Raw genomic sequence first — 16,484 nt, 5'->3', positions numbered from 1 at the left:
CATGTAACATACATAAGCACATGTGCTACTAATAGGGTAAATATGGTAATTTTTATTTTGTAATACTCTTCAAGACAAAAAGAGTGACAGCATTGCATGGAGACTGGCCAAAAGGTGCTCAGAAATTGGCCAATAGGATGACAGTGTTGCACAGAGACTGGCCAATAGGATGGCAGCATTATATAGAGACTGGCCAATAGGATGACAGCATTGCAAGAAGACTGGCCGATAGAATGGCAGCATTGCAAGGAGACTGGCCAATAGGATGGCAGCATTATACAGAGACTGGCCAATAGGATGGCAGCATTGCACAGAGACTAGCATTGCACAGAGACTGGCCAAAAGGATGACAGTGTTGTACACACTTGTGGAAACATAAAGACAATTGTTTACAAACCTCTTTGAGGCTATTCATTTTGGCATTGAAGTGCGGTGATTTCAGCATCTTGAGTGCAATTTCTAATCGTAAGTCATCGATGGCTGTAACGTCATCGGTCCATAAGTGCATACATAGTAACTTCATGGAAGACAGGAGATCCGATACACTACCTGATTTCTGTAATTGCAAAATGTCAAATTTCAATGGTTACACCCACTTTGACACAACCCAGTCGCATCACAAAATATACCAGGTATTTACATATTATTAGAATAAGAGTATTAGAATAATTTCACATTTCTAACATCTAGTACCATAATCCTATTAGTTACAACACCCGATAGACTACTTGATTTTTTTTACTAAAACAGTAATTTGATATTTTCCCTTAGCAACCTGTCAGAAAATGATCTTATTCAGATGCTAACAATTTACCTTTAAGTTTAATGAAAAGAAATAAAACTACAGTTACACTTTTCAGTATTTCAGTGTATGCATGTTTCACACTTCATGAAATTACCTTTGTTGACATCTTTGACACATCACCTACTAATGTAAATTTTAATCGTTCATCTGTCCAAGCTTTCTGCAAGCGAGGTGTTAACTACACAAGCATTGATTCAAAAAAATATATGCTAGGTTTACATGGCAGCATTTCATCAGGGCAGAACAATTACTCCTCCCAACAATTAACAGCAGATTACTGTAAAATCTGTATTAGAAGCTGCGACTTCTATTAAAATGGTACAATGCAACAGAGAGTATGCGACTTCTATTACAGCATCTACACATATGAGGAACGATGAACTTTTTGGTTCTCAATTGTTTAAAAAGAATAGGTGCGACTTCTATTAGAGATGCAGCATCTAATACAGATTTGTTGATACCTCTTATACATTATATTATTTGTTCAGCCCAGTTTATTTGGGCTAAGCTACAGCAGCACCTTTGACTGAGGCCATGTCATGGGCTCAGTCCTTAATAGAGTTATAACCCGAGTTATTGGAGCTGAATGCATTTACATGGTCATTTTTACTGGATCTAGGTGTCTGATAACATACTGTTTGTGAAAATGAGGTTACTAATTTCAGCAACTTTCAAAGTTGGTTCAATTAATGAAAGGTTTACCTTATGTCTGAGATCATTATCTTCAAGGCCTTGTACATATTTAATAGCTTTCTCCATCATTGGCTGTAATATATTGGACACTTTATGGGCGTTTAAGTACTCTGCACACAGACCAAATGGAAAGAGCAGTGCAGCCATCAGCTGGGATCCGAGAAAAAACAAAGATGTTATTTCATCCATGTCTAATTGTAACAAAAAGTGGGACATTAATGTGACAAAAATGTATGATTAAAGGATGGGCGTTCGTTCACAGTCACACTACTGATTCAATGTGTTATCATGGTCATCCATCATTCAATAAACTGCTTTTGAAAAGTTTACAAGTTGAAACGAAGCTGTCACAGTGAATGACTATACTTTTTGACATCAAAGTCACTGCATCAGCTTGTTGGCAGAAGATGCCCCTTTTTGGAGAGGTGTAATGTTACTTGTTACTCACAGTATCATTTCATAAAAACTTACAAATTTTAAGTGAATATTCATCATTAATTTCAACTTATTCTTTGTAGTATTTTCCTATGTTATTGATATGAGACATATGTAGACAGATTACTCAGTACAATTTAAGCCAGCTTCAAACGAGATAAATATGTATGTGCCATATATCAAATGTAACAATTGGATTATTCACGTATAGCAGGAATTTGTTTAAACAAGGGAACAGGGGCGCAGCGCCCTCATGCACTGGCCATGCACCCTGGAGAGCAGATCCTCTGGCAACCATAAAATTCTTATTGACCAGGGATCACATGTAGACACAGTCTTCAAATGTGACCTGTCTGATAGTAATTTTGGCCCCAAAGAAGCCATAGAATGCTCCATTTTAACTTAGAATTATCAAAAACTCCACACCCCCGTAGGGAGAACACTATCTCCCCACTTGGTGGCGCCGCTGAATTGCAGTGCTCCCTCCTGCATTTTTTTTTGGAAAAAACCTTGGTATAGCAAAACATTACCAAGCAATTCCATAGGTTTGATAGTATTTAAGTGTTCAGCACCTTAGGCTGTCTCCAAGTCAAGTGATTTGAAAACTGCCTTCTCAATAAATCAGAATTTGAATTCTCCAAAGGACTGTTTATGACGTTCACTTGTTTTAATGAACATTCTCTCAAATTGATATAACAACTTTTAACATTTCTTGCCATTTTCCTAAGGTTGTGTTCAGCATGTTCTGTAGTAGGATTTGAAGACTTCAACTAAGATTAACAGATAACACAACTGTAATAATTACAATAATTAATTATTAAATATAAAAATAATCATGGAAAATAATGATAATATCCTAAGCTTACCGGTGCATCCAACTCCTCGGTAGATTCTAACATTCGCTGTCGGGCTGATTCAAAACCACTTTTCTCAGCAAACTGTGCATCAAGAGAAAATAATAACAGTAGTAGTAGCAAGCAAAAAGTTGAAGAAAAAGTTTCTGTGTCATACCACTAGAGGGCGCTATACATGTGCATAAATCCATATTAGTATTTTCCCCATTGGTCTACCTGTCATTGGGTTATTCGAACACAACAATGCATTTAATACACATTTAAAGAAGAATGACCACCAAATAAATGTCTGGGCTGGACACAGAACTACAAAGAGTACTAGTAAAAAAACTAGCAAAAAGAAAATGCTGGTAATCAGCATAAAAAATTGGTTGTCCTGACTGAACAAAGAAAATATTTCTGAACCTTACCAACAAAGCAAAAAAGGCTTCATGACAAAATAATTTGAATACCGCTATTAAAATTGCATGTGCACACCCCCAAACAATCACATGTCCAAATGGTGATGTCCATAAGATTGTTATTGATCTATTTTACCACGATCATGGAATATGTATTGAATAATAGTACTCGTCTATGGAACCACCATCTAAGACACTTCTACTAGTCCTGGCCAGAATTGTTAAAGTGGGGGGAGTCGTCACCTGCGCATGCGTCAGATGGCCATAGCATGTTTTATTGTTTACAAACAAGTACCTACCCATGGTGCTTTGTGTTTTTAGCGCGTGTTATCATCGCTTGGGACTTAATTCCTGCTCGTGCACAGGTGATGACCCTTCAGTCTTAAGTGTTGAGCTAGAGGACTAGCATGAATGTCAAGCCCTGTTTAAGGTTGATCATAATAATGGAGCCAATTACAATATCAAGCAAAGTGAACTTTGTGAGTAACATGGCTAATTTGCATACAAATACAATAAAATTTGGACATGTCTGTAATATATAAAAGTTTGAGGTTCATCATAAGGCTAGACTTTTTTTATTCCTTGTTTCTCGAGTTTTGTGTGATTCTCAAAGAATTGTAAGTGAGATCATTGATCGAAGAAAAGAAGTGAAATCAATTTTTATTCCATGTATAACCTGGTTGGCAATGTTGCCAATTGGGGCACAATTTTCAGCATTAATAAGGTATTTCTCGGTTTTTGACGACAGATTTTCACGGCGTGTCATCACAAACAACACGCATAAAGTATAGATCTGCGCGAGACTTCGGTACTTTGATCATGAAAATGCAACTTGGATTTGTTAGGCGGCGGGCGAAAAAAAAAGAAAGATAAAAAAAATTTTTTAGCAGTTTTTTGCACTCACAAGTTGGCGGGCGCGAAAAATTACGCTGAAATAAAATTTTATTTTCATTCGACGGGTGCGCGAAACAAGGGATAATAAAAGTCTGCCCTAAATATGGGTAGGATTACAGGAAACAATATTTGTTTCTCTCAGCCTATTACTGAAATGACAAGTTCTACAGTATATTAAATATTCTATGAAATACATCAAATAGAGAACTTCTTGACTTACCCTATTAATCAGATTGACCAGCCAACCATATGGTTCCTTGTAAGTATTAAATGGTGGACTCACTGCATAGGTTTGGTTTGCGCCAAATACGTCCTCATAATGCACTCGATCCCATCGCCTAGCACGGTTTTTAAAATGAAATTCAGTTTCAGGATCGAACGCCTGCATTAAAATAAACAATTTATCAGAATACCTCATTATATTTTTTGTGACTATCGATTTTGGCCACTCTATAATTAGAAGGCATTCATTTATTTATAAGGATAAAATGTTGCGCAAGATGCTATAGATCTTGATGAAACAATTTCTTATTCCTTCTTCAGATTCTGCATGGAGGAAAACTTGGACTTGATGAGTTCAAATTGATAACGCTTTATAATTCATACACTCATCAGTAGCCAGAAAAACTGAACATTTAACGCCATACATATTATAATTCTTTTATTCATTGTCATCTTGCTCAAAATGTGCACATTAATTAGATATAATCCCACAATATTTGTTGACATTAGCAGACACAGGTGATTACCGCCAGAGTTTTGTGGATTTAGGCTACCCTTGCGATATTCAGCTGATGTCAACCAAAGATATCCTAAAATACAACCTAAAATATCATGGCATTATATATATATATATATATATATATATATATATATATATATATATATATATATATATATATATATATATATATATATATATATATATATATATATATCTGAAAAAGTTAAAAAGCAGAAAGTTGATAGTGGAACTATTGCCGAAATATTTTTGATTAGTCCTGTATTTGAGATACGCACATTATGCATGTGACAAAAAAAAAATTACGGCATTGAAATTGAACGCTTTAAAATGTTAATACAATGGTCTACTCACAATTCCCAGTCCATTGAGAAGACTACACGAGACAGGATCGTATTTTAACCTAACAGCTATAAGATCTATCAACAACTGTAACATATTGTAAATGCCTTCCTGTATCTCAGTGCCCCACCGATGCACAGCAGCAGATGACAACAGTTTCTTGAAAGCTTCTGGCATGCACCTCTCGACAAACCTCATACAGTTTTCATCAGCTTCCATCAAGCCTGCAAGTTGAGTTCAAAAACAAAACATAGCATAAGTATCACAACCTTGCCCATTTAGAATTTAATATCTTGAAAAAATATACACACCAAACACACCAAAATTTAGCTTGGCCAAGCTCCCTTTGTTAATATAATATATCCAAGTTTGAAATATCAATTGGATAACAAATGTTTGAGTTAATGTGACTACAAGAAAAGTCAACAACTAAGACAGACATTTTTTCCTCCTATACCTTAACCTTCATTTATGATAGAGACAAACAAGGTAACCAAAATGTTTGTTTTTTGGAGGAAGGATTAAACCCTACACCACATTTTACAAATTAGTGTCATGTACTACATGTATAGACTATCGCATTTGTTTACATTTTGATCGCTGGTTGATGAGTACCAGTTGTTAAAGATAAAAAATTGCGATGTCTGCTGCTGTATTTGATCTAATGGGCAACAATGTCACAGCAGTTGCAGGCTAGTGCTAATCAGTGAGTAACATTTTTTTAAGAAATCCACAATCTGGTTCAATCTGGTTCAATCTGGTTGGCTAATGATGTCACAGTGCCACAGCCTATACATTTGTTTCCATACAGAATTTTTTATCAAAATCAATGAACAAACACGGAGAATGAGTAATTATTGAGTTATATGCATTTATTGTGAATGGGTGTGACCTGACTTATAGCATACATAGTTCAGCATTAATCTATTCACCACCTTTCTCGCCCAAATTTGTCTACACTTTTTTCTAATATTTTCTTAATATTTCTGGAAAGGAACCCTAATTTAGGTAGCCAACAGTCAGAATTTGAGTCAATTTTCAGTTCCAATCTCCTGAAGGTAAGTGCAGACTATAATATGACAGAACCCCACACCCTCCCCGTGGCTTTCGTTGCGTATGGAAGTTATTTTGACGAGTGATGCGGTGTATCCTGCGGCCGTACTTTCACGAGCGAAGCGAGTGAAAGTACAGCAGAATACACCGCATCTCGAGTGAAAATAACTTCCATACGCAACGAAAGCCACGGGGAGGGTGTGGGGTTCTGTTATTATTACATATGTTCCATACTTGATTATTTCGTATTAAAGAAAGAACGTGCAAACCGGGATGGAATTTAGGTCGGGGAACCCCATTGCCCATTAATATGTTCCAATATAAGTGTTACGCCCTAGCAGCGCGTGTCAGTGTAGAACGCGCCCGGAGAACGCGTGTCACTGTTTGTTTGAAATTAAAATCAGACGTCTAATCTGAGTCACTGTCCGAATAAATAACTCGTTGACGTTTAGTTGGGACCACGGCAGAACCAGAACTTGAACTGGACGACTATGATACACAGTTTATGTTGAAGTTAAAAGTTCCGCCACAGAATTGTGCATTGGCAAACATGCCGTGCAACTGCGGTACTCCACTGACGAGATGACTTTCGTTGACAGCGGTTGTCGCTGAGCTGCACGCTACAACTTCGTGTGTGATGTTGCTTGCTGGTCGTGGATTGACTGAGTCTTGATTACCGGTTAAAATGTTGCTCTTTTTGCGTTGGTATTTTTTATTTGGAACTGAGTAACGCCGCAACGTCGCCAGCAGAAACCTGGTATCTCGATGCTGATGATTGCGGCTGCATAGTAATCGCTGATTTTACTGCTGGTAGATCTTCTGAGAGCCGCCCTTCAAGGTTTATAAAACTCGGTTCCCAGGTGGTCAACATACATTAAGTTCTCCCAATCGTAGTATTCCATGTGATGTACACCTGACATGCCAAAAATGTTGTTGAACGATTTGAACTGGATAAAAATAGCAGACGAAAATGTGTTTACAAAATAAAAATAGTTCGGTAGCCAATGAAAATACCATGTTCATTTGCATATCGACCGTGAAAATACCGAAAACATTATTGCATGGGTGATATGCAAATTAGTTTGGGTCAAAATATGTGACTGCCTAAAAGTACCATTACTGTTGTTCAAATTTCATTTCACTCGGCAAGTATATTCATGTACCCAAAGGGGAAAATATCGTACTTCTAAATATTATTTATTTCGAAAAACTGTACTCCTGAAGGGACTACTTTGTTTGCTCTCAGACCTCATTTGCATATGGGTTGTGGAAATACCGATTTTGATTTCAGGGATGAATCAAAATAAACTGCAGTACATATGTAATAAATGGGATTATTTTGTGAATTTGTGATGACAAGAGGGAACTGGTGGTGAAAAAGTTTATGCTTCAAGTAAGAAGTAAAATTCAATGAGTTTTGTGAAATCAGAAGCTCCTTCAAGATACATGTATACATCACCTATTACTGAGTTTATTTTCTGTTTGTCCAAATAGACAACCTTAGATGCAAATGGCTATCAAGATTTTATCACTAGTTATTGTCCCTTTAAAATAGTGTTCCTTTCTCTCCCATGTCACATTCATTCTTCCACACATGTACAGGCAGATCAGTGGAACACAAAGATGGGAACGTAAACAGTCATCAACAGATATGACCAGCCTCTTGCACTGGAGGTACATGTACTGGACCGCATTAGCACTCAGGGTCCTCAACTTGGAAAATTGCAATTTTTTAGGAATGGGCGCTTACCCTTCGGAAAAGAGTGCAAATGACAGATATTACGTCTTTGAGGAAAAATAAAATCACACAATTAGTTGCGTCGTCATTGACTTTTACAATAAAGAAACAGAAATGGTCACAAAAAATATGCACAATTTATTACAATATTAATTACATAATACCCAAATTTACGAGGTTAAAAATATTAGAGTCTGTTAGAACACAGTTGAAGTCAAAATCTTCATCATTATCTGCACAGACAAATGTGGATCGTACACAAACTCTCGATGAAAAGCACTTTCCGTCATGATGTATTCATGATTTGACAACGTCCTTTGACCTAATGGGTCAAGGCTGTTATTAACCAATCAGAATGCTGTGTTGTATCAACACATCTCTTCAGAAATTCCCGAAGACTTTTTGGTAACGCAATGCGGAAGTGAATTATCAATGTCAAAGTAGGATCTGTTGGAATTTATTTTGGCGAATAAACAGCATATTTTTTTTCAAAAAACTGGTAACTAGCAATTTTTGATAGGTAAACAGAATATGGCATGAAATATTTACTGCATTTTACTATTATTAACAGGTCATTGTCAAAGTGTAGTTAATGCGCGGTTACCATGGTCTACTCATTCACAACATATTCACGGCGGTCAATACCCACCCTGTATCATATAAAAACATAATTTCCAGCTTTATTCAAAGTAGTTCAGATATTTTAGTATAAAAACAAATGCCTCATCGCAGAAAAAAAGTGCTGCATTTACACGTGAATAGATTCATAAAACATGCAAGATAACAGAAAATCTTAGCTGGCTTTTGTCCAAGTACTTTGTACAGGTGTCTGTCAAAATTTAATGATTCACTGAGACAAATATGAACTGCCTCATTGTGTGACTACTGTATTATATGAAAAGTAAAAAAAAACCACCCTCTATGAATAGCTATCATGTTGCAAGCTCTGCTTTGTATGCAAATCAACTTAAATGTTAGTTGGTGTCTAGTGGAGAGAGAAGTCACAGTACTGTTGCCACCTGAGAATCTACATCTTCAAACACTGCAATCTTTGTTTTTGAAGTGTGTTTTTAAACTAGTATTATAAAAACTCTATCATACTGTTCTAATAGCTGAAACATATTCCTGTGAGTTTTCATTTGTCGAATGAACTGTTTGTCAAATACAGAATACATATATTTTAGTACAATTTTCTTTTCAAAATGTGGATACAACGTTTTGCTTTTTATGTATTTTTTATGTATTGTTTTTGATTTGATAACTTTGGACTACATTGTAAACAGATTTCCTATTAGCTTCAGATCTTGATCAAAGTTTGGCACCCAGTTCATAGGAGTGCTTACCGGTATATTGATTTTCTGACATCTTGTTTTCTGTAAAGATTTTATTGGCAGGTTTGCAAATGTGTTTCAGACTGTGCAAAAAATCTCTCCATGAGTTGGTTTTGAAACCCAGTATAGTGTTTCCATGGGATTTGGGGGATACATTACCAAGGATATTATTACAAGATAAATGATTCGCTTCATTGAACACAACAATGCAACAATACAACAATGCATATTTCCACTGAGATCAGTGACCTTTGATGTGTATCACCAGTGATCAGTCAAGTAGAAACAGTCAAAATATTTTATCAGATTTTCTCAATTTTTGCATGATATTTTAATACAGGACATTTGTTGTTCAAACTCAGGGAAGACTTTATACTGATGAATAAGGTGACCAAGTTTGATGAAGTTTAGAATAGAATTAGTAAAGTTATTATGCACACAATAACAATTATTAACGACGACGACGACAACGACAACGACAATGCCGGACAAAATTTTTCCCTTAATATACCTTTTCCTTCCATCTTTGATGGTACGGGCAAAGTAAAAACGATTACCAGTATGCGTTAAGCAATGATCAATGACCAAGTTTTAAATTAGTAACTATTCACATAACAAAATGCTTGGTGCTTTTAACAACAAACAATGACATTATTGCTCATACCTTCCTGGGCTAGTCTTGTGGCTCCCAGCAAACACTTGCCAAGGGACTCCTCACGTTTGTACGGAATGGACCACTGCTCCGTGAACACTCTGCCTTCCAACTCATAAAGATTGGTAGTGGGAAATTCATTGGAGACTGCCGTACTGGCATCATCTTCAGTCGCCTCATGTACATTTTGTGCTTGATCTTCCTGCAATAAGTAATATTTAGAATCCTAAATACTGTACATGAATATTAATTAGATGAATGAAATAGGAAAGATGTTCATCCATGATACCTACCTATAGTAAATCAAAAATGGAAATGACTTAATGTTTACTAAAATTAGCAAATTGAAATGAAACTAACAAATCATAGGAAGAACCAGACAAGTACAAGAACCTGCATATAAAATATCAAGGCAATTGGTCTAGTTGTATTTGAGAAAAAGTAAATAAGTCATGCACGGCACAGTCCCTGTTATCAAATTTAAAATATTAAGTTTTGTTTATAGTAATAAAGTTCGAACATAAACATGTCAGAGATATGAATCCAGAAGGCCACCATTCGGCCATCTTGAATCAGATCGTCAAACCAATACATCTGTGTATCTATGACATGATGTATAATAATATACAAAATTTGAACATAATCACATCAGACTATCAGAAATGTTAATAGCTTCCCTCAACTTTGTTGGCGACAGAACTAAAAAATTCTGTCCTTGGCTCAAAAAGAAGTGTCATGAGAAAAGCTCAGGATTTCTCAAGTTGACACATTCTGGCATCTCTGACAGACTCTCCTCTCACCAAATACATGACCTAAATCCTTTTTTCCTATTACTAAGATGCATATCCTAGCCTTATGTTTGCAGGGTAATGCTACCACAGTTTCCAAAACTAGTTAAAATATGTGTGTCATGCATTTTTTTTTTGAACTTCACAATGAAAGAAAAATTCCATTTTCATAATATAGTCCTCATGAATTTAATTCCTACTCCCAGATTGATCTGTGCTAAGTGATTAATCACTGGTCTAGCTATAATTTAACCAGTAAATTGATCAAAATGGTAGAAAAGACAAACTGGTATAATTTACATGCAGCTCTATGGTTTGAGATTCACAATTGTGAATGCAATCTGATCCACAGAAGTTAAAGCAGGAGGGGTCATCCCCTGCGCATGCACAGGAATTACCGGTAAGTCCCAAGCGATGATAACAACACACGCTAAAAACGCAAGGGCTCATGGTTAGACACTTATTTGTAAACAATGACACGCTATGGCCATCTGAAGCATGCGCAGGTGACAACTCCCCTGCTTTAATAATAATAATACATGTATGAAATTCTGGAAAGGAAAAAAATTAAGATTGTAAATTTGGTTTATAGTAAACAACTCACTAGTACATACCAAATTAATTTGAATAGTAATAGTTCTTAATCAAAACCACTGGAAATTAGCTACCGATTTTTGGCCACAAAAGAGTACATTGGGAACTATCAGAAGCAATGCACCTAAATTTCCAAATTGTGATTGGTTGGCTGATTTGGCAGCTATCTTGAATTAAAGTTAAACAGGAACTGATCATTTTGAACCCTTTAGGGTTAAGCATTTTGAATTCATTGTAGTAGCATTGATATATATGGGCTCCTCATTTCACAAATAAAAACATGACTTTTTCTGCCATGTTTTTTTCACTCGAAAAATGTCAAAAAATACTTAAAAATCTTTGTCTATGCTCTGCAGCTGTAATAGCATTTTAAAATTGTAGTCTGGTACGTTGATTTACAAAGCAATATGACTCAAATAATGTACATAAATTAGCCCAAACCAAGCAGCACGTTGTCTGAACACTTGTCATTCAGCATTACAAAAGAAACTTGCATACTCCTACAAAGTATATCTCATTGTAAGATAGAGATAAAAATAATACCATCTGTCGATTTAGCTAATTCATAAACAGCATATTTTCAGATAAACAATAGTACAAGTACAATAACAAGAATCTGCACAATGACCTATAACTAAGAATTACCAGACAATATTATTTACCGCGATGACCCAATAATAATGAAACAGTGACTGCCTGTTATATTAACTGACTAGCCTGAAGAGATAACACACAGGAGAAGTATTCCACCTTCAATGTGACTTCTATCCATAAGTCATAACTCAATATATAAAGGGCAATGTAAATACTCAGATAGTGTGGTAGAGTAGACTTCCTAAAATTAAAACTAACAATGGAAAAAAATGTAGCTGGGGAATCAAACCTGGATTCTTAGATTAAATTGTAAATGTCATTATTCTTACTTAATTAATGTTGAATATACAATCAAGATAATCAAAACCATGGGCATGATTTTAAACTGATCGATAAAATTTCAAAATTAAAACTAATCAGTTATTGCAACCATTGCATTTCATGGCAGTCAAGGCTATAGTATCAGCATACAATGGATGAATTCTAAAACTGTAATAATACATCTGAAGACACAGTGTGGACAGCTCATTTATTGCCCAAAGTTCAAAGTACATCATGTTCCAATCTGATTAAAATCATATGTAGTGTACGGGCTTTAATTATTTTGGCTATAAACTTATTTTAATTTTAATTTTTATTACTTTTGTTATTAATGCCCTTTTATTTCATTATTTTAGTTTGATTTTGTGATTTTTTTAAATTCCGCCCTACCTACATCTCAGGTGTCAGGTGGCAAACACACTCAAATAAAATGGCGGATTATACCGACGTTAGCAACCGTGAATAACACGGCTTTTCGATAAGTTTATCATTGTCAAATGCAACGAAAGTCATTTGTATGTTAATATTGTGACTCGAATGGTTCGACTTTAGATCGTTATTTCGCATAGTTATTCTGGGAGTGACGATTTTGTTTCCACCAGTGTCTTTTTCCAGTCGCCTGCCCTGGAGACGGATGATGTTTTGTTGGCGATCGGGCCAAAATCGTCTACGGTATTGAAGCTGTAAATATTCATCAAATTGTATCAACATTTTGTACATTATACAATAACTCTTTATTAAAGTAATTGAGCTGATTTGGACTGGAATAAAATATTTTTTATTTGGAACACATCGCAATTAATCAGGAAATATTTGTTTGCTCCAATTTTCTATGTCGATGCTGTGGGCCGGTGACCGTTATACAATTTAAAATCAGTTTGCATTGTTTACTATAGCTGTTTAAAGTGTTCTAATCATTACGATTTACTTATTTTTTTGCTTCCATTCTAGATACTTATGCTCAGTGATATGAAATTGAAGCGATGACTGGATGAACGAACCTTGGCTGGCGAAGATGTATCTGAGAGTGTACACATTTGTTGGAAGTGAAAAAAATATTCAATGTAATGACAAAAATTGTAAAATGCTGTGGAATTTCTTTTGCAAATAAAAATATACTAGCAATTTTCTATTAATGGTTTATTCAAGTGGGCAAAATATAATGTACAGAAAGATTGCCCGTATACACTGAAAAGTAAGCAACCGATAGCCTGTATAAAAGGGGGGCCGTGATTGGCTGTTACTTACGCGAGATTTGAACGGGACATACATAGGTGTCGGATCAGATGTAGGTAGGGTAGAATTAAAAAAAATCACAAAATCAAAGTAAAATAATAAAATAAAAGGGCATTAATAAAAAATATAATAAAAAATAAAATTAAAATAAGTTTATAGCCAAAATAATTAAAGCCTGTACACTACATCAGATTTTAATCAGATTGATCATGTTCTAACAATAACTTTAAGGTGTATTGATTATTGTGGATATACTTTTATAAGTAATAAATATGTGAGACATATAGAGGTGAATTATTTGATATAATGTCAAAGTTTGAAACTATTGGATTAGAGCTTTTCGAGTAAATAGAATCACAAGCATTGTTAACAACTCCTACATAGACAGACATTGACAGAATTCTTTCAACTAATACAAATCCCATCCATTTTATTATGAGAGGCAAAACCACCTTGTAAAAGAATGTTGGTAATACATTTTACAATATAATGCAACCCAACACCATTAGGGAAATGTTGTCAAAATTGGAATAAAATCATGAAAGTAGTCCAATTGTTCAAATTCTTAATTACATAAAAAGCAGCCTATGTTCTATGTTCACTGATAAGTAAAATCTACTACTCGTAAATAAAATCCATGTAATCATGTAAAATAACAATATTGTTGTTTTTATGCCAAGCTTTCAAGTTTGTGAACATAAAACCCAGTAAAATTGCTCAAAATATTAAAATACTAAAATGATATCACAGTGAAAATAAATGACTAAATAGCAAACAAACTTTTGGAACAAAAACTCAATGAGTAAAATTGTGCAAGTCAACAACTTTTGCTCACCAAATCAGATAAGGAATTCTCCTTAGGATTCGTTTTTCTCTTTCTCTATTTTATAGGGAGGGGTTAGTACTCCAACACTTATTAGCAAAAGCTTTATTTCTCTGTAAAACATCAGACCGACAGCCCATCACTTTGATGGTCTGATGGCTCATTGCTCCAACAGACCATTTCCTTGATGGTTCATTAAGCAAACAGATCTATTGCCATGGACAACACACTTTTTAAGACAAGCTATCGTTCTGTCTGAAGAAACCACTTTAAAATAAGGTCTTGAGTGGTAGATCATGTGCCAAAAGTCATAGATAATGTCAGTGATGAGTGGAATTCTACGTGCTAAAATATACTTGTATAACTTATTTTCGCTTTGCTAGACTGTTAGACTAGATGACATGGGGCAATAAGGCGTTGAAGCAATGAACTGTCAAACATCTAGGTTGACAGAGCAATGGTCTGTGGAAATAATGGTCCAGCAGGGGTATGTATGTATAGGTGTTGAAATCGACACAGAATTAGTGGTCAGTGGGAGTAGCACTAGTATGAAATGGTACTAAATCTAATGGGAAATTGGTACTACATATTGTAGTGAAATGGTACCAGATCTAGTAGTGAAATGGTACTAGATCTAGTAGTGAAATGGTACTAGATCTAGTAGTGAAATGGTACCAGATCTAGTAGTCAAATGGTACCAGATCTAGTAGTCAAATAGTACTAGATCTAGTGGTGAAATGGTACTAGATCTAGTAGTGAAATGGTACTAGATCTAGTAGTGAAATGGTACTAGATCTAGTAGTGAAATGGTACTTGATCTATATAATCAAATATTCATACTCTCAGAAGCAGAAATTTCAACGTTTGTATACCTTTACAGATATGAAAAATTTACTGTTAAATACAGCATGAAAAGAGTTCCTTTTGTACCCCCCATCCCTAACCCTACCCCTACCCTCCAGCACACCCCATTTAATTGTACATGCCCCTCCTAAGGACATCTATAGTTATCTAGAGGGGCATATACGAATGAATTGGGTAACTGGGAGTGAGTGTTAGAGTTAGGGTTAGGGTTAGGGATGAGGGTACAAAAGGAACTCTTGCCTACGTCATAACAATGACACATGGACCATGACATGGACTAAGGTAACATTGCATGACAACGTCAGTACTAGTGGTCGAGGTCAGGGCGGTGCGTTTAGACGATCACAACTTCTGATAAGTGACAATAGTACACATCACACCATACCAACAACCCGTATCGAAACTAATGATTTTTGAGAAGTTTTCCGAAACTAATGATTTCTGAGAAGTTCTCCGAATCGGCTAATGACGTCGTGATGTGAACTCGCGTGACTACTAATAAAACAGTACCATGCACCGACGGTGACAATAGCTAAATCAAGTGACATTGCAAAATTACAAACTGGATGTGATAAATTGCAGTGGATAACGTGACATTTGAAATGAAACATTTTTTTTATCCACATGTGCCCAAATCACTATCACTATCGCGTTCGCCCACGCCCCATCGACCACCGGCGCCGGCGAGATAAATCGTGATATCGCACAAGAACTTACTTCTGACACTGGCTCTACAGTTTCGTCGTAACTAGGTGGCGGCGGGTCGCATCCTGGACTCCCAACCTGCGTCGTTGACGGGTTACTCTGAACGTCTTTCATTTCGACATCGTCCAATGTGTCAAAATTGCTACCTGGTTGCTCGTTTGTTAAAATAGCAACTGCTTCGTTTACATCGTTTCTTCCCAAACGTAGTGCCTTGCGTATCTCGTTGACGTCAGAAAATCCCATGGTCAAAAGGGTCTGCACGTGCTCCTCGTTGGGCTCCATGTTGCCTCATAAATTCTGCTTCAATTCACACTAAAATTGTATTTAGTTATTGAAGCAACTTTAAAATATACAAGATATTTAGCGAAATTCACAACTTCCCCCTTCATGTATCCGCCATTTTGGAAGAGGTGCTTATGGGATATTTCCGAACGATTTTACTATTTGGTCAAATGGGGGCGTTTCAAGAAGCGCGTGCATACTGACTAGAAAAAAAAACGATGACGGCAGACCCATGCTTATAGTAAATTCTTACAAAATACTAAAATTATAAACTAAAACTCGTTTGTTTGTTTTTAAACGTACATTCGGGGTTTATTTTCTTTGGCACAGTAATAAC

At 35.7% G+C, this 16,484-nt stretch overlaps 1 protein-coding gene across 1 annotated transcript in view; it reads right to left on the bottom strand.

Annotated features, from left to right (window-relative positions):
• Positions 1–16,275, bottom strand: part of LOC102807565 (ubiquitin carboxyl-terminal hydrolase 24-like) — a 60,149-nt gene extending 43,874 nt beyond the window's left edge. Inside the window, exons 1-7 of the mRNA XM_085503320.1 lie at positions 15,878–16,275; positions 9,953–10,142; positions 5,179–5,390; positions 4,303–4,464; positions 2,800–2,871; positions 1,508–1,648; positions 398–556 (exon numbers count right to left, since the gene is read on the bottom strand). Of these exons, the coding sequence (XP_085359446.1) occupies positions 398–556; positions 1,508–1,648; positions 2,800–2,871; positions 4,303–4,464; positions 5,179–5,390; positions 9,953–10,142; positions 15,878–16,147 (1,206 nt within the window). The 5' untranslated portion in view covers positions 16,148–16,275. The remainder of the gene's footprint in view (positions 1–397; positions 557–1,507; positions 1,649–2,799; positions 2,872–4,302; positions 4,465–5,178; positions 5,391–9,952; positions 10,143–15,877) is intronic.
• Positions 16,276–16,484: the final 209 nt, after the last annotated feature.

This window comes from Saccoglossus kowalevskii, chromosome 9 (assembly GCF_978046115.1).
Source record: "Saccoglossus kowalevskii chromosome 9, keSacKowa6.1, whole genome shotgun sequence".
Lineage (NCBI taxonomy): Eukaryota > Metazoa > Hemichordata > Enteropneusta > Harrimaniidae > Saccoglossus > Saccoglossus kowalevskii.
Note: the sequence above shows the minus strand (reverse complement) of the source record. Positions and strands in the feature narration are given on the sequence as shown.